The following is a 19,259-nucleotide window of genomic DNA, read 5'->3' as shown; positions in this document are numbered from 1 at the left end:
GGATCAGCATTTTTATTGTCATGGGCTCCAACAAGTGTTATTTCTCACAGACATTATTTAGGATTTGAATAAGATTTCTCATATTTGCATGAATACATTTGTCATATATATGTACATGTATGTATATACATGTATATATGTATGTGTCTGTACACACACACGATACTAATCGTCTGGCAGAGACAAAGGTTTAAAACCCACCACTTCCCTAATTCCTCTATTCTGAAGGTATGTCTGAGCTAAGATCTTGTTAAAATATAAATTCTGATTCAGCAGGCCTAGGGTGGGACTTGAGACCCTGCTTTTTTTTTTTTAAGTTCCCAGGTCATGCCAGTACTGCTGGTTTACAGACCACGCTTTGAGCAACAAGGATCTAGAAAACCTTCACAACACACCCACAAAAGGTTTAAGTATTACCATAACATGCTACGTGTATGTAGCACTATAGATATGGTAGAAACAGCACAGATATGGGCCCAGCGACCATGGGTGACTTAACCTATCTAAGCCTCAGATTCCACATATGAAAAATGGGTATGATAATATCCACAGGAAGGAATGTCGTGAGTTTAAAATGAGATAGCATATGTACAAGTGCCTAGCACAGCTCTCTAGCATTCAATAAATAGCCATTTAACAAAATACTTTATCCTATAGGTTACCCCGATAGAAATTGGTCCTATTAAAATCAAATACCAAAAGAGTTTTTTGCCCACTCTGAGCACCTGAACTTTAACTCCCAAAAGCAAGCCAGGTCTACCTGGCATGGATATCTACATATAATGGCATCAAAGGGCTTCTTTTATCTGGGACTGTAGTTAGGAGGAAAATGGAAGTCTTTGAGAGGGCCTTGAACCTGCAGTCTGCCCTGGGAACCGCAAATAGTTACTCTATTTAGATAGAAATACTCTATTTAGATACAAATAATGAATAAGGGATATTCAGAAAGAATTGACATCGGTCCTCCATGTGTAACTAAGAAATTGGTAAGTAGGACCAAGAGGATAGTTCTGGTCCCATTTGTATTCTTAGGTCATCACTGCTTCCCCTAAGCCCATGAATCTCTCACTCTCAGGAATGTCCTCAGTCCTGGCCAAAGGATGATGTGGCAGGCACGTGAAGGCCCTCTGCTGAGTCTGTGTCCTCCCCCTTGCAGGAAAAACACTTCTTGTACACCTTGGTGATTGTGGGCACATTTTAGGCTATTTTTTAGTTATTAAGAATTGCCTCTTACTCAAAGTCTGAGATGAAAATGGACCCCTGACCAAGAAGACCAGGCTACCTCCTGCACTAAGTAGCCCCATCTCTCCAGTGGTCTCAGCCTAGGATGTACTTTAGAATCACCTGGGGAGATTTCAAAAACTTCTGATGCCCAGGACCTACCCAAGACCAATTAAATCAGAGTCTCTGGAGTGGAACTCAGACGTGAGTAGGTGTGAAAACTCCCCAGGTGATTCCAATTTGCAGCCCAGGTTGAAAACCACTGGCTCCACCATTTCATTCACAACATGTGGGCTCTATTTCACATTCTTTACTTCAGTCTTTATGACCACCTTTTAAGGTGGGCAGGGAAGGGATGGTTATTATCACAAATTTGGCTTAAGAAAGAAAATAGAGGCTCAGAGAGGTAAGTGGTTGGCTTAAAGTCACACAATTCATTCACTTCGATATTGGAGCACAAACCCCAAGTTATCCCATCGTCAACAGGTAATGAAACAAGGAGAGTTTGATAGGCCACCCAGGAATGAATGTTGATGCAAAGGGCAATTGCTTTCAGTGCATTCTGGAAAGGAAGTGGGATGAGTCATAGGAGCACAGGAACAAGGCTCCAGAGGTTGCTTCTCTGCTGATTCTGATGCAGTAAGTCTGGGATCAGGCAAGAGATTCTGCATCTAAGTTCCCAGGTAACACCAATGATACCAACCTGAAAATCACCCTCTGAGTAGCAAAGCATTGACTGACATTTTAGAGGCAGAATCTGGAATCACTAGTGATAACTACAGGTGAAAAGTAGGCCAAGTGAAAGACCAAAGGTTCTAGACTGCTTATATCTGAGGAAGAATACATCACCTGGATACACCACCTTACTAAACACTCGGTGGGTGAAAAAAATAAATGGCAGAAAAACATACTTTGCTAGCCATTCACTGGCTGCCAGTTTGCAATCTCATTCCAAGCCTTTTGCACCTGTTTCTAAAACTAAACTTTATGGAAACTGAAACAGTGCGTGTCTTGGCTTGAGTTGTAGCTGTAGATATATATTTTCTGCTATAAACATAGGTGATGGTATTGTAAGATGAAAGGAAAGTCAAATTTTTAGTTCTACTATTTGTCTCTAGTTCTGAACGTTGGATCAAGTGGCCATCTTGACCCAAGTCCTGATTGTCTTATGTCAAGTGTCTTGACTTGATTGTCTCATGTTTTAAGTCTTTGCTGTCAAGTGGCTCCGATTGCTTCCCTTTTGCTACACCCAGCAAAATTGCAGCTATTCATTTAAATTCTGACTTCCTGGCAAGATGATAAGCTTCATGAGGGCAGGGAAGGTATATATAATAATGTAGCACAGAGTAGGTGTGCAGTAAATGTAGGTTGAATGAATGGATAATTACCTCAAGAACTGGTACCAAGAAGGATCCTGGTAGATCTCCTCAGGAGCTAGTGATGCCATGCCTTGGCAGCCAGTACTGTTCTCAGTTCCCAGGCCTATTGGCCTAAAATATAGTGCAGGAAGATGGAGAAAGCTCAGCAGTAAGCTAGCCAATGTCCCCAGTGTCAATATGACAGGGCTACATCTCACCAACATGCTCAGCCCACTAGCAGACTCTACTTCAGACTGAAAGCTTCTGAAGAACACTGGGAATTGGGCCACTTCAACTACAGCTGGTTAGCTGCAAAATGGGTGGATCCTCTTCCCTTTCCTGGTACCCAACCCCTAAAGTGCAAGAAAGTGCTAAGGAGCTTCATAGGTGGGAAGTTGGTTTCTGTCCCTGAGAGGGGACCTGGTGAAGACAGAAGGGTCTTCCTGGAAATGTATACATCTTTATTTATCCTGATATTGATCAGCTCCTACATGTGCCCTCACTTAACCACTACTATGAATACAAGATAAGATGTCCCTGCCTTGAAGGGACTTGCCCACAGAGGGAAGAAAACCCACCAGAGCTGTGTCCCATAATGGTCCCAATAGCCTCAATTGTAAGATTTCAGAGGAGGGGGAGGTCATTTGTGAGACAGATGATAAGAAAGGTCCGTGAAAATTAAATATTTAATTTTTTTAAATGGTGAGAAGGAAAGAACATGTAGAGGAAATGGAAAGATCAAAACCATAGAAGCAGAAAAATCCATGTCAGGTGCAAAGCTGACATGTAGACTGATGTGGCGGAGTCTAGGAACTAACATTCACTGGGCCCCCATGTGTGGACTACTGGATGAAATCTACTTACCTGTTGCTCTAAGGTAATACAGACCATTTTTAATCACTTCAAAACACAAAACAGGCTTATTTAGAAATCAGAATGCCCATCTAATCAGAACTTTAATCTTGCTTTAAAGTTAGGGCTTATTTCCCTCCCCTCCCCCTGCCACACTTGACCCTACTATAGATGAAAAGCCTGAAATTAGGGAAATGGTGGTCACGGTTCTCTCCCCTTCACTCAGCTTTCCTCTTCAGTCATCTGGCTAACTTGTGACCCTTTAATGCAGGGAAAGGAAAAGAGGCAAAGAAAGCAAAAAGCTCTTACTTGACCAGAACTGTTGTGGTGATCTGGCGTTGGTATTCTCTGGATAGGACAAATATTTAAGGCTTACTAGTTTTCACAGGGGGCACTTTTGTGGTTTCTTTGGAGATCTACATTTCTCCTCACCCCCTCCACTATTGCTAGGAGTCTTTCACCTTGACTGGGGCATATGTATCTCCATTCCAGGAGGTCACTTACTCTTTTCTCTGCCCTTGGGCATCTCAAGATGCCTGCAGCTTCTTTCTTCTGAGTTCTGTTTACCTCTTCAAGAAGCCCTCTTGGACAAGATCTAAAATGATCCACGTGGGCCGCTTTTTACACAGCTCACTCTAGTCTATGTGTAATGCTCATGCATGTGTGCACCACCAAAGTCTGAGAGTGCAAGCCATCCAATGGTTCCACCTTGCCTTTGTCCTGCCATCAGAGCAGCTACCCAACCCCTGGTTCATACTTTAGATTTTCCAGGTAAGAGTTAGACAGCGTTCTACTGAGCTCCCCAAACTGTAAATGCTCAAGGTGGCATCATTAAAACTGCTCTCTCTTGACTTGGGATGAAGAGAGAAACTTCTTTGCAGAAGGGTAAAGTGACGTGGAACTCATGATATACAAAAAGCACATTCTAAAAAACTCTCTCCTGGTATTCAACCACCAACTTTTTTAAAAATCCAAGTATGTATGAGAGATTAAGAATTGTGTAACCTGTTTTCATCCACCCCTCTTGAAAGTCCTACATCATTGTGTTCTCAGACCTCCCTTTGAAGTGTAGTATCTATTGCCTCAGTGCTTCAGCCAAAATTCCTTTTTAACATTTACTACACTATTTGTTATATCATTAAATTGTCACTGTAATCCTAAACCTATTCCATCTTAATGGAATACAGAACTGCACTTCAAAAGAACCAAAGTGACAACAACAGTTTTTGAATCCAGATCTCTCTAACTCAAGCTTTTAGACCATTCTAGGGTGGAGGATACATGTGAATCAGCATAAGTACTCAATAAATATTCATTGAATGACTAAAAAGCTGATTTTCTTAGATTATAAAGGAACATGAATGCCTTGATATTAGTTGATAAGGAGAAACCACTGAAAAATCAGTCACAGATGGTAGTGGTAAACAGGAAGATGTGATAGAGACATACAAAAGAAGTTAGAAGGGAGAAAGCAGAGAGGGAGAGGCACTTTAGGAGGCCATAGAAAGAGCTGAAAGAGCAAGCTATAAAGGACATTGTGAGTGCTACTTTGTTAAAGTAATGAAGATAAAAGCTAGGTTGAGAGAATTTAAAGAAAGCATGGGCAACAAGGAAATAAAAGCAGTTACATGCCAGTTATCCAAGATGTTAACATCTGAATGGGGGTAAAGAAATAGGTTGCACATCAGAGGAGCTAGCTGGATCAGGGATATTTTTCTGGGATGGGTGGATGCTGATCTTTTCTGTAGACAGAAAATCCAAAAGGTTCAAAGAGTCTTAAGGTGCTAGAAGCAGTTATTGAGAGAGCAAGGACTGGCAGGGGGGGGGGGGCGGGGGGGGGGATATGGGAGATTAACATAGAAGAAAATGAAAGATACAGCTTCCTCTAAGACAGGAAAAGAAGAGAGAAGGTAGATAAATAAACACCTATGCTGAGAAGTAGAAGCAGAAGTAGAAGGAGGAGAGGGAGAAGGAGGAGGAGGAGGAAGAGGAAGAGAGGATAGAAGGGAAAGGAGGGAGGGAGGCAGAGAGGCTGAAGTAGATTGCACCTAATAGAGTAAATCTTTATCAGTAAAGTAAGAATCAAAATAATGGATCAGGAGTTGTGTACCAAAAGGTAACAGCATTAGTGTTTGAGGAAGAATTTGAAACACCCATTGTGCTATGTGTATTCAGAAGTCAACTGTGGAAATCAGTGGATGAGTAAGTACCAAGAACCATCCAGAGCACTGAGGTTCAACAGTCTGATTTCACAGCAGTCCAAATCATCAAATATTCTGTGGCCAAGGAGCAAAAGGAGAGAAAGGATGTAGCAAGCAATATTCCAAGCAGGGCACGGGGCATGGGCTAAAGACTGAGAGGGCTTAGTTAGTAGGATTAAAATTTCTAGTCGTGGCATCTAGATTGCACAAGGAAGCCACGTGAGATCAGAAAAAAACAATTGACAGATTTTTTTAAATTATCCTGGGAGTACTCATTGGAGACAAGAATTTGCTACACCAGATTTGGGAAATGGGAAAAGTATAAGTGAAGAGGTTATGGTTATAGACCAGGCTTGCCTGACTCAGGCTCTCAGAAGTAGAACAGCACCTGGGCACCCCAGTGCCAGGTGTGGCCTTGTTAGTTAAGAGGCCATGTGCAACAAAGTGGGAAGTTCATGGTATATGACCTCTTTGATCAAATTGTAAGCAAACCATGAGCTTGGGGACTGGGAGACAAAGGAATGGCGATTTATAGAAGAGAATGTCTTCAAACAATGAGAATCAAAGAAAAGGGGCACATAGCAGATGAAAACTACAGTTGCCATAGGACATATTTTACCTTTCATTCCACAACAGCCATTTTTTTTAATTACGGGATCTAAACAGGAATATTTGGGGCAATTATATGCTATAGTTGTCCTAAGTTTTAAATGTTGTTTACAGATTGTTTCTATCAAACAAAAATATCAGAGACCTTGTTTATAGCATGTACTGATTCTGGGCATGACTGCACTTAAACTCTTTTAGAAATATTCACTATAGTCCCTTTTCATATATCTAGGGAACAATGCCGTAGGAACCTTTACTAAAGACACAATGAAAATATATGATTGTAGCTTCCTTTTGTCAAAGTGGACATCCTAATTCTGAAAGATAACCATCGTAAAGTATCTTGATGAGTAGACTTTTGTCCTGCCTTTGCCTACCAGTGGCCATAAGTATCAAGTCACAGAGTCTCTGGTTAGCTAACACATGGCATGGTATCTTTCAGATAAGAGTATTAGAGTCTCAATGAGGAAGAAAAATCTATGATACCTAAGGCATTGAAGAAATTGAGTCATAAAATCACTTCTCCAAGGTCACAAAGTGAATCGGGGCCACAGACAAGAATCTTCAGAACCCCTTTAAGAAGTTCACTTCATATCCCATTGATTCTTAATATCACCTCAGATACAGAATCTTGTGAAACTTAGGATCAACCTGAACAAAATTCCAAAATTTTGTCCCTAATTGCCCCTGCCCAGCTCCTTGAATCTTAATGAAAGCTATTTGGAGAGACAATGAATAAGATCAGACAGTCACCAGCTTTCTTCACTGGGCATACCTTGGCTGACTCTCCAGCAACATGCTTGAGGCTTCAGGTGAGAGTTCTAGGAAGGGGACCTAAGGATTCCTTTTAATATTAACACCTGTTCTTCTGGCTCTGCTCTCCCTTGCAGCTCCGAATGTCCTGGCTCATCCGTGGAGTCTTGCAGGGAAACGTCTCCTTGGTCCTGGTGGAGAACAAAACTGGGAAGGAACAAAGTAGAATGGTCTGGCATGTTGCCACTAATGAAGGATTGAGCCTGTGGCAGTGGACAGTGCTGCCTCTTCTTGATGTGGCTGACAGGTGAGCCTCCACCCATTTCTGTCACTCTCTTTTCTTCTATCAGCCAAGATGCAGAACAGAGTCATGTCTTCCCTCCCCCCATCCCCACTACCCAAGACATGCATCCAGATGAACACATACATGTGCATACACACAAATATGAACAAACATGCACACATACATACACACACACACACACACACACACACACACACACACCACTTTCTGCAGACTTGTAGGGAGCACTGAGTTTCTCTGTAGGATTTCTAGGCTAATTAGCACTTACCTCTTGTGTCACTAGCCTGGCCTGATTCACTGCCTCCAGTATCTGTAGTAGAAAGAAAACTCATACTCATGAGTTGAACAACTCATATTACTGCCAAATAATAATCAGGCTTTATATGTATATTTTCTCCTAATTAATGCACTTTGCCTTACTTTCCCATTTGACATTTTATTTATCCCTTATTAACAACAAAATCTGTGACATAGGTAGTACAGACCTCATCATGTTCCCCATCCTGCCCTTTCACAAGATTCTCATCAAGAACCAAAGAGTTACCGGCACCAGCAAGTTGGCATCAGAGTAAGGACTGGTGCTCAGGTCAGTCCAAGTCCAGGACTTTGTGGAGTCAGGTCCCTGAAGCAAGTAGATGAAGGAGAAGGTAAATTCTTCACTAAACAGAGGAGTGATTCTACCAGAGGCCCTGACTCCTATTTAAATTCGATCACTAGTGGCTTTGTGACTTGAACCTCTCTGAGTCTCAGTTTCCTCATCTTTAAGCTGAGAGGGTTGGACTAGAAGATCATTGACTTTGCAAGGCTCTGCAATGGAGAAGTAACCGCTGAGATCAACTGCCACTTGTCTCCCCGGGATGGCACCAGTCTGCCACCTGCAGCCAGCCTGGAGCAAGCAGTGCCCAGCCTAGCACAGCAGCTCACATGACTCCTTGATGAATCATACTGAACCCTTGATGGCTGGTGTGCTAATCTGTCCCAGAACAAAATAGGCAGAGGGCAGAGGGTGGGAGTTATTTCTAGAAGGGGGGCAGATAAGTGGATCTGGAGGTGGAAAGCCAACTTTAACAGGCTAAATATCAAACCCAGCAACTCTAGCTCCTCTGCATTAGACTCTTAAAACCCATCCAAATTACCATCCTGATGAATTCGCCTCTGAAAAATGAGGACAAAGAGCTTAAGGCAAGGTGAGGGTGATGCCAGTTGGCATGCAGCTTTGTAAGGATAAAGTTGGGTCTCAAATTCTTCACTCAAACTTCACAGAGTCTGCTTTTTCCAAGAGCTCATAACTTCAGTTGTGCTGTCATAGGAAGAAGTGATTGTCCTCACTCTGAGCACTAGTTTCCCACTCCTTCAGATGTGTGTGGGTTAAAGGTCAAAGCCCTTGGACATCCTGAGGCACAGTGCTACCCCTAGGACAAATGGATTTAATTAAAGTGGAGGAAGGGGCAGTGTGGGCACTCCCTACCACAGACTGGTCTTTTGTCCTCCGGGATTGTGAGAGTTGTATGCAGGGGATGGAGAACAGGAAGGTGATGGCAGAGCCCTTCCTCCTGGGAGATGCTAAATTAATTCAGATGAATCAAAGGGTTTTTTTCTCTTCAATCCAGCAACTCCTCTCTCTTTCATAACCACTCCAGGGGATTTAAAGCAAGTAAGATGTTGACTCTGTTCACTCCCATCCGTGAGAGTTTTGTTTGAAAGAGACTTTGTTCTCAGCCTCCCTCCTCCCTGTTAAAGGCTGTTTACCAGACTGACATTTCCAATATTGGTACTGAGACCAAACTGTCCAGTGGGGATTCAGACAAAGGCCAGCTTGGTTTGTTGATGCCTCGTGACCTAATGAGTGTGCAATTACAGAACACACAAGTGACTCCATTCACCAGGAGCCTGCACACCACTGACATGCTCTGATGTAGGAAGCTACTCCCCCCACCCAGAGCTAAAGATGATATAGAAGGCATCAAGACCCAGAGGTAAATGGAACTGCAGGAGAAGGAGGCATGGCAGTTTTCAGTTGCTAAAATCGCTTACCAGTAGAGATGACTGGCCCATAAAACTAAAAAAGCACTGTGGATAAAAGACCATAGGCTTTAGGATCCGATAGTCCCAAGTTTAAAACTGTCTCCGACACTCACTAGTTGTGTGACCCCAACCAATCACTGAACTTCTCTGGGCCTTGGTGGCCACATCTGTAAAGTATCATCACAGTACAACTTCACAGCGTTGTTATGAGACTAAATAAAATGACTGTCAAAAGCATCTATATATAGTAAGTATCAATGAATTTTATTTCCCACATCCTCCACCCTCATCCCTCAGTTATGTAGCCTCAGGTAAGTTATTGGGAAAAAAGTAGCACAAGTCACAACCACTGATCTTCCAAGTCAAGTATGTTGTATAAAACAGAGATAATAAAGTTTACTCTGAGGCTTAGAGAGTAAAGTTCTTGGTAAGCTTCCTGGCCCACAGTAAGTGCTCAGTCAGTGATAACTACTACTAATAACTACAATATAACAATAACAATAACAATAATAATAATCTCCCCACCTGATGCCTCAGAAGAGGCTGGGATGGACCATTTAGCAATAATAACTAGTCATGCAACCCTAAGATGATAGAGGTGAGTGTTTTTCTGGATTTGCTGTCATCAGTGTTGTGTAGACTCCTTCTAAGGGGAAGGAGCAAGAAACATATTCTTCCTTTTCCTCCTACAGAGAGTGAGCTATAGCTGCCAGATTGCCAGAAAATGAAAATGGGAGGAGGGAGAAGTAGAGGAAGGAAATATTTAAGGGAAAGAGAAGGAAAATGGATAAAAGACAAAGAAGAACTCTCCTCTCCCCCCACCTTTAGGTAGCCATTAGCTCCTGTACCACCTGCTTTCTTAGGCAAGTTCTGACTTCAGCTATTCAGCACTCACATCGTGGACAGCTCCTCAATCAAGGACCTTGAAGGAGCAGGAACTTCATTCCCAATGTTGGCCCAAATCTCCTCCAATCCTAGGTTCTCCAACATTACATTACATTGCATGCATTATAGAGTTTTTTGGAGCAGCTTTATTAGGGTTTACAGGTTAGCTCTAAAGAGCTCCCATCTTTTAGATACTTCTTTCAGTTCAGTTATACTTTGCTAGATTCTTACAGGTTTTTGTACCTTCCATTCTCTTCACATGACATGTTCTTCCTCTACCTTCCTTTTCTCTAACTGCCACTCTTCCTTCACTTTTTAAAGACCTCTAGACTATAACACACCTACAATATATTCTCATGGTTCCTGAAATATCTCTATAATTTGTCACTCTTTACTATCTATTTTTTTTAATACCTGAATATACACATTAACAAAGTAGAGCTCAGATCTGTCTTATATATCACTGTTCCTTGAACATCTAGAACCATTCCTAAGAAACACATCATATGTCCAACAAATATGTGTTTACAGAATGATGTGTTGAGAGAAATTGCATACATTTCCAAATTCCAGCTGAATTAACTGAGAATTTCACTTACTGGAATCCATCTAACATTCTTCCTGTGTTCAATCTAACAAAACAGATAAAATCACATTACAATAAATACTGCTGCAAAGTGTTCTGTATACCAAAGCAACACCTGTGTCCCATCAATCAACCAGCATTTATTACTCTTATGGCAAGGAATTTTCTTTAGAGACTTGGCTGGTACCTGGACTTTCTTTATCTCTGGTCACTGTTCTGTCAGAATCAATTTATAAGAAAGACTTTGATCCTAATTGTGTGCCCTAATCCTTTTGAGTAGAGAGATCTAGAGCTGAGCACTTGAGAGCAAAGAGCTATATTCACATTGCTGCCACCACATAGTAGTCTTTCTGTGAAAGCTCAGAGAATGTGCCATCAGTATATAAAGGCTGATGATGGGGAGACACTGATCCATGGAATGGTATTTCTTCTGTCCATTTACAAACAGGCAAAGGAATAGGAATAACGCCATAGTCTGTCATCATTATGAAGTGATATTAACCATAAATCCATATTATAAAGAGTAACGAGAAAAATCCCCATGAGTAGTGCCCATGATGTTTTGAGCAGTGGCAACATCCCTGGAATACAGATATGTTCTTTCAAGGTAATTTTGAAGGGCAGCACCAATTCAAATATTGGCTCAATGTGTGCTTAAAAGTTATCTCATTACTTTACAGCCACCTCATATAACTAGTTTTCTTTATTCTCTCCCCCATTCAATTGCCATTCTTTCTGTTGGAATTAATTCTATCTTTACTCAAATGGAAGAAAGGCAAGTTCTCTTCCCTCAATCTGTCAGTCTTTTATAAGGACATACACCTAGTTTTCCTCTTTATAATAATATATCCTAGTAAATTAAGCACAATGTTCCCACACCATCTTAAGCTCTGACACGCTCACAGAGCAGAAGCAGGTGCTAAGTTTGACTCATTACAAGATAGATTTCAAAACACCATGGATCAAAGCTTGTCCCACAAATCACTGCCATCATACAGCCAGATAGAAAGTACATAACCTAATGTTCATGTGGAGGCTCTATTCCCCAGCATTATCATTATAAAGGCTTTTAGCCATATCCTATATACATAGTCTAACAAGAAAAAATGTTCCCTCTGGAGATATTTAGATTTCTGTTCCTTTTGTATCCTTTGTCCTAAAAGACAAGTAGTGTGTTTGACAAATGCATCTTTCAAATGGAATCAGTTAAACTGAGAGTTATGTCTTTATGTACTTAGGCCAAATTCCACAGAGCCAAGATTTTTCTCATATCCCATTCTTGTTTCTCATCCACAGAATCTCCACTTTACATAGGGTGCTATCAGTAACAATACTGCCCCTTTGTGTAGCATCTTTCGGTGATGAGAAAGACATTAGAGGGGCATTTTCATCATTTATTACCTGAGTAGAGAGGCAATTAACTTCCAGGGAGAGGAAATCCAGAAATTTCCAATGAACCTCAGTTTGCAGGTCTAAACACACTCCTAAAAAGTTGTGTTTAATTCAGATTTTTTTTAATCTGAACCAATCTGTAAATTGAACCAAAGCTTCCTCATAGAGCCATGAGAAGAGTTAGAAATGATAATGACCAGAGCCAGCATTTGTTAATGCCAGTCACTGTAACAAGTAGTTAACATGCATTATCTCATTCCATCCTTAAAACATCCCTTGGGATAGATACCAAAATTAATCCCCCTTTTTATAAGAGGAATATGAGGTCTAAAGAGGTTAAATAATTTTCTCTTAGCCCTTAGGCTGGTCTACTTCTATGTACATGCCTGAGGAAATGAAGACACAGTGCTTGGCATGTAATAGAAAACTTGATAAGTGATAGCCATTGTTATTAACAAAACATTTTGGTTTGGGATTTTTTAGGCCACACCCCTTATTCATTCTGATTTAGTTTATTGTCTTCCCTTTTCACCATCTATCACTGAAACCCATCATCTTAATTCTGCAGCCCAGCTCCTGCTAAAGACCATTTCCCACCCAGCCCTTACCTGGCTGCCTTCTCTCATCTCCAGCCCAGGCAGCATCACCAGCACAGGGAGATTCTCTTCTTTTTCTTCTGGAACACAATGGCCCCTTCCCCATGTGGTTTTTCAAGTCACCACTCTAGCATGCCTTTGACTATTTCCACTTCAGAGCTAGAGCATAAGTCCTAATAGGTATTTTTCATTTGCAAATGTAGTAATGTACCATGTCTAACAAAAGCATAAAAATAAAATACATTTAGTTATACATTTAACAAACCACCCTCTGGTAGAGAATACAGTTCACTTCCATAAGGACTGACACAGAAAGTCGAGGTCATATAATGCCTACATGGTCCCCAGGAGAAGCCAGTGAAAGGTCAGGCCCTGCCTGGGTTTTTCACCTTATGCCTGCCTTCCCTTCTGTGAAAGTTTCCATTTATAGCTGCTTTGCCTCCACCAGTGCTTCCCCAGAAAGGAGAGATGCCTATGAAAGAAGAAGATGTCACCCCTGCAAACCCCACACACCAGTGTCTGCTACTCCTCTGCTGGACAGGCTACATTTCATGGTCACAACAGCTCCTGGACCACCCTACACTCTGCCCCATGTCCCTTGCCCATAGCAGCCTTGCACCTGCCTCCCAGAGTGCTCTACCCCCTCACAACTTGAGGCGCCCACTCTGTTCCACACTTCTGGGTGGCTGGGGGAGATGTCATCCCCATTTTCAGGTGAGAATACAGAGGCACAGAGGGGTTAAATCAAGGTCCTATAGGTAGTTAAACATAGAGGCTCTTTCTTAGAGCTCCTTCTATCTCCTTTCAGTCCACCAGAGAACACCTGTGGATGCTCCAGTGTAAAATGGTACTAACCTCCAAAATCATCCAGATATTATGTATTTATCCAGCCAACACTTACTGCCCTACTTGGTGCCAAGTGACAAACTTACCTGGACAAGTAATGTATTTCAGCCCTCTAGGAATGTCACCTATAGGGGGAGCCTGGTAGGAAAACAGACCTTTGTATCACAGGACAGTAAGAGTCAGAGAAGAGGGAAGTACAGACAGAGAGAACAGCATGAGGCTCAATAAGCCACAGCTGTTGGAGCTCCTCACTTCCAAACAGGCTCCTCTCTGGTAGCCAGCTTGGGGTTCTCCCTCTGCCAGATATGTCCATGCCAACAGAAGAGCAATGACTGTCACCTTGGGTAGCCTGCATTTGTTCATTCACTCACTACCAACAGATGCACATCAGGCACTCACTCGGGAGTGGCTCCATAGGCTTCAAAGTCAGAGGTGAGGGCAGAGGGAAGGGGAAGATCTCAAGGGTCTGCTTTCTCAGGAGGTGCCTACCCGTCCTGAGTGAGTCTGACTGCCCTGAGTCCATGTACACAGGCAAAAAACCCAGCACTTCTAGGGCCCTTTTCATAGTGGGTAAAGAAAAAAAAAAGGTGTTTTCTGCCCCTAACCAGCTGTGGCAGTGCAAGTGTCCCTTCCTGAAGCTACAGGGGCTGGGGATCTCAGCATGCTTATTCACATCAGCCTGAGTCAGTTCTCTGCACTAGGAGAAAATGGTAGGCTCCAGGGTAAATTTAGGTGAAGCAGGGTGCATAGCACTGAGTAAACCCAGCAAGCTCAGAGCTCTTCATGGAAAACTTGACTTTGCTCTCCTTACCTTCCCCAGAGAGATGAGGAAACTAGCATCCCAGAGCACTAGACCACACTCCTTGAATCCACTTTGCCTTACTCAGGCATGTCCCTAGTCCTCGAGTGGTATAAAGTGTGAACTAGGTGATGATTGTAGTTGTGAGGGAAGGCTACTTCTGAGTCCTGCAGCCAGATAAGGGCTAACTTTACCCATAATCCTACCCAAAGAAGTGAGTTAGTCATCAACCCAACCATGTCAGATACATGGAGAACACCTAAGCAAATAGGTTTGTGCTACACGATATGTTAGTTGGGTAACACTACTCAAAGTAACATTAAACTTCCAATCCTCAAGGATGTACAAAAGAAATTTATTTCTTGCTCATGTGAAATCCAAAATTAGTGTGCTAGTTGAATTAGTGTGACTTTCCATCTTGTCCTTCAGGGGCCCAGCCTCCTTCTCCCTGTGGCTCAATCCTTTTCCCCAGTTTTGGAATCCTTTGCATTAAGACAGCCAATGGAGAAGGGGCATGGGAGGGGTTCTCATATAGGAAGATTTTTGTGAGTCATTACTTCATCTCATTTTCCATTGGCTAGAACTCAGTCACAAGATCATACTTAACTGCAAGGGATGCCGAGAAATGTAGTCTAGCTCTGTGCCCAGAAGAAGGGAAAATGAATTTGATGGGGGGAAAATGATGTATCATGGAATAAGCCAAGGAATACAGCCTTTATCTCTGGGCATCTATCAGAGTGTCACTTGAGAATACCAATTCCTTATTTAGCTATTCTGACCATTGATTAGTCTTCTCCTAGAACCTTCATAATTCAAGGCTGAAATCAATTCCAGGATCTATTCTAAAGCATGAATGTTTGATTCCCAAAATTTTATGATGTAGCAAAACCTTACTTTTTGGCAGAAATCACCCCAGAATTTCTTTTACTGAATTTCTCCTTTCTTAAAGCTATTTTGATATTTGACCACACTTGGAAGTCATTGACACAAAATGTCAGATTCAGATGTCTTGTGGGCAAGACAGGGAATTGAGTGACTAGGGAAATGTCATTGTCACATCATCAGCAAACATATTTTAAGCCCCCATCAAGCACAGAGGATGGAAAGGGGTATATGACCCAGCCTCTTGCCAGTCACAAGGCCTGCATGCTAGGGGATTGGGGTAGACACTGAGCATATGCAATGAGAGGGAAACAGCAACACATGAAGTATTGTGCAGAGGCTGACAGCATGGTCTGTGTTCAGATGGCATGGTGACCTCCATGTCAGGGAGGATGAAATGGAGAACACGAATTATTATAAGGTGGTGGACCCTGTGGAAAATTTAGATCTTCCTGAAGTGGGAAAGGAATAAGAGCATTCCAAAGAAGGCCATCAGGGTGAGTGGAGGCTTATAGGCAAGAATGTTTTATGTGGGTTCAAGAGTAGCCAACTAGGTCATATCAGAGAATCCTGAGCAATCTCCTTGGGAGAAGGTGAGCAAGGATATTAGGCCACATATTTTGGACTCTGCATTGTGGGTAATAGCCATTGAGCACAGAGATGGGAAACCAGAACAAGGAGACTATTGAAGGCTCTGTGAGGGACCAAATGTGAAATGCTTTGAGCCTGGAAGTGGGACTTAGAAAGGGGGAAGATGGGCTGGGGGAGAAGAGGCTGCCACCTTCCACATGGCACCATTGGCCCAGGACAGCCTTGGGCTGGCCCTCTGAGAATAGTGGAAGAAATGTGGCTGGTGGCTCAGCAATGCAATGTGCAGCCAGGCATAGATATATACAAATCAAACATTCATAACTCTGAAAGGATCTGGTCCTGTTTCTTTCTCAGGAAATATCCCAGATCACTGGAGCAAAGAGTAGTTTAGCAATTCTGAGCTTTAAATCCTATTTCTAACACTGATTTACTGTGACGTTTGGGACAAGTTGTTGCTTTTGATTGCTAAGTTTCTACAATCAAGAGTGCAAAACAGTGAGACGGATCCTGCCTGTGAGCCTGGTTTTAAGAAGTAGTCGCTCAACATGGCAATAAGTGAACCCCTTTAGAATAGCAGGATGTTTGGATCAGCTCAAGATTTTCTTGGTAATAGCCACAGCTCAATTTACAAGTCAACAGATGCACGTATTTTTCATAACTCTTAGTGCCTCTGAAAATGTAAACCTATGTTCTTGGCCCTTCTCTCCTCAAGCACAAAGTTTGGAATTTAGGGGATAACTGGGCTGCTGATATTTGAAACAAAGCAGAATCCAGTTCTATACATGCTTTTCTCTAGGACCTCACTGGCGTTCACCACTTCCGCTCTCACTTCTGTGCAGGTGACACATCATCTTTATCTCACCTGAGTCCCATACCTGGGTTTCTAGCTGCCTGACTGGCATCCTGCCCACACCTTCAATATGCTCCCTCCTGTGTGATTCTTCTGTCCAAAGCCCTACCATTATCCTAGGCATTCAGTTCTTCAAAGTCTTTCTTAACTTCTCTCTCACTACCCAGATTCAGTGTTTCCCCAGGTTGTACATTCTAGCTCTATAGGGGCAGAACTAGAAAGGTGTTTAGAAATACCCTAGTCACTGAATAATATGAATCACAAGTCATATGAATTCCTCAAGGTCAAGGTTGATGTCTTTCTTGTGCATCTCTATATTCCCAGCTGCAGACAGCGTGCCTGAACTCATAGTAGGTGCTCAAATAATCTTTGCTCAAAGCCAGAGGGGGAGATATGGAATTTATAACACTACCTGAGGAAGCACAGATTTCTAAAAATATATATAAAACAGGAACAATGAATCAGAATCTCCCATGTTAAAGAAAAGCTTCCACTGTGAAAATACCCACACTACATAGGTATTTTTTTAAAAAACCAAGATGGTGCCAGGGTGCCTGGGTGGTTTAGTTGGTCAAATGTGACTCGATGTCGGCTCAGGTCATGATCTCATGGTTTGTGGGATCGAGCCTCATATCGGGCTCTGCACTGACAGCTCAGAGCCTGCTTAGGATTGATATTCTCTCTCTCTCTCTCTCTCTCTCTCTCTCTCTCTCTCTCTCTCTCTCAAAATAAGTAAATAAACTTTTAAAAATATAAATAAAATAAAAAAAAGATGGTGCCTAACAAATTTCAGTTGCCCAGAGTCCTACCAACTATGTAGCCCAGAATTCACTCCACTCTACCTTTTGAAACTCAGCCCTCACCAAGCAGAGAAAGCTGTTAATTCAGGCTCATAAAGATATTTCTGTCAGGATAGAAGGAAACCAGCAACCACCCTTTTCCTCTGTCTTCCCACCATGGAGGGCACCTCCACCTCTGGCACTACCTCAGCTCTCCAACCGTAAGCTGACACAGCATCAAAGGGAAGAGGAAGAGGTCAGTGTTAGAAATGTCTCTGGAAGGTGGAATGGACTTCTCAGTCTCTTGAAAAGAATGACTGCAGATTCCTTCTAGCTCTGGACAGCCCTCCAGGCGCCCAGTTGCTCCTACGGCCCAGGAAGAGCTTAATATACATGACCCAGAATGAGAAAATGAAAAAGCAATATGGGAACTTGCCAGAGAAGGGCTTCTCCCCACCCTGAAGTCTGGTGGAACACCCATGTGGCAGGCGACCTTTCGGATTGGTGGCGGGCCAGGGCAAATGTGGGAACCAGAACCATTAGTCACAGACAGCCAGTGCCTGGAAGCCTGGGACTGAGATTGTTGAAGAGTGTGAGTGATTCTCCGTGCTTGCTCAGTCTGGCTGAAAACTCATTTTCTCCCCTATTCTACCGCAAAGGGCTCCCTCACAGAAGCCAATTCATTGCGAAAGATCTCTATGGCCCTTGGCAACCTTGGAATCACTCTGTATGGACTTTTCCTCACTGCCCTTGGTGTCATTATGCCCAGAGAGAAACCAAATCAGAAGATGGTAAATTACTTCTGAGAGTCGGGGCTGAGCAGGAAGAGAGGGTGCTCCCAACTACTGAGTCTGGCCTTTAATGTCCAGGCCCACTTTACTGTGTGAGAGCCAAAGACTTCTAGAGTCAGGCAGGGCACACGTGTCCAGCCCTAGCCATGTTGATCCCAGACAGGCTGGTCCCAGGATCCCAAAGCTGGTCATCGGCCCCTCCTTTTCAACTGGTAACTGAAGTCAATTATGCAGATAATAGGATGGATGCAGCAGGGCTTTTTCATCACATACATTATTCTAATAGAAATGCATACCGCGACCCAAGCTTTGTGACAGTCCATTTTAGAAGACTTTTGCCGAGCAAATCAAGTGCACAGTGAGAAATCGGAGAAAGCATTTTTCCTCAGCAGTATCTGCCCTCTCTCTCCTAAGCAGCCAGAGCCCACACAAGTCCCAGCTGCAAAAGGGGATGCAGAACGCTCCCCCTCTTCTGAGCCCACTAAATGGTCCAGAGGAATCTGAGACGCGGTGCCCATCCGTTAAATAAATGCTTTTTACCCAAGCCAGCCATTCTTTCTTGCTCTCTCTCTAAAGCATTGCTATTCCCTCAGTCCACATTCAGACACACACCTTTTTGTCAGCTACTTAAAATCATTAAGTGAACTTAATTAGGTTTGTCAATCCCTAAGGCTGGCAGAGTGGCAAATAAGGCACTATATTCACTGTCCATTAGCAGTCTGTTGTCTGAACGAGACTGCGTGTTTTCTGAGCTGTGCACGAGCAGCTTTAGCATTTTCTATGCAAAGATCTGCCCAGTGAGTCTGGGAGATACCGAATTTCAAGGCCGTCCCCTCTAAACCTGGCCCACTGCCCCAGTGGCCACCTCCCAGGATCCCCTGAGGCCAATTTTCAACAGGCCTCCCTGTAAAGCTGAGCATGACAGAGTGAAGGGGTGTG

The 19,259-nt window shown here is 42.9% G+C and overlaps 1 protein-coding gene across 1 annotated transcript in view; it reads left to right on the top strand.

Annotated features, from left to right (window-relative positions):
- Positions 1 to 19,259, top strand: part of ALK (ALK receptor tyrosine kinase) — a 679,865-nt gene that overhangs the window by 575,122 nt on the left and 85,484 nt on the right. The window contains exon 9 of the mRNA XM_058682930.1: positions 7,132 to 7,301. Within this exon, the coding sequence (XP_058538913.1) occupies positions 7,132 to 7,301 (170 nt within the window). The remainder of the gene's footprint in view (positions 1 to 7,131; positions 7,302 to 19,259) is intronic.

The sequence above is a fragment of the Neofelis nebulosa genome, chromosome 9, assembly GCF_028018385.1.
Source record: "Neofelis nebulosa isolate mNeoNeb1 chromosome 9, mNeoNeb1.pri, whole genome shotgun sequence".
Lineage (NCBI taxonomy): Eukaryota > Metazoa > Chordata > Mammalia > Carnivora > Felidae > Neofelis > Neofelis nebulosa.
Note: the sequence above shows the minus strand (reverse complement) of the source record. Positions and strands in the feature narration are given on the sequence as shown.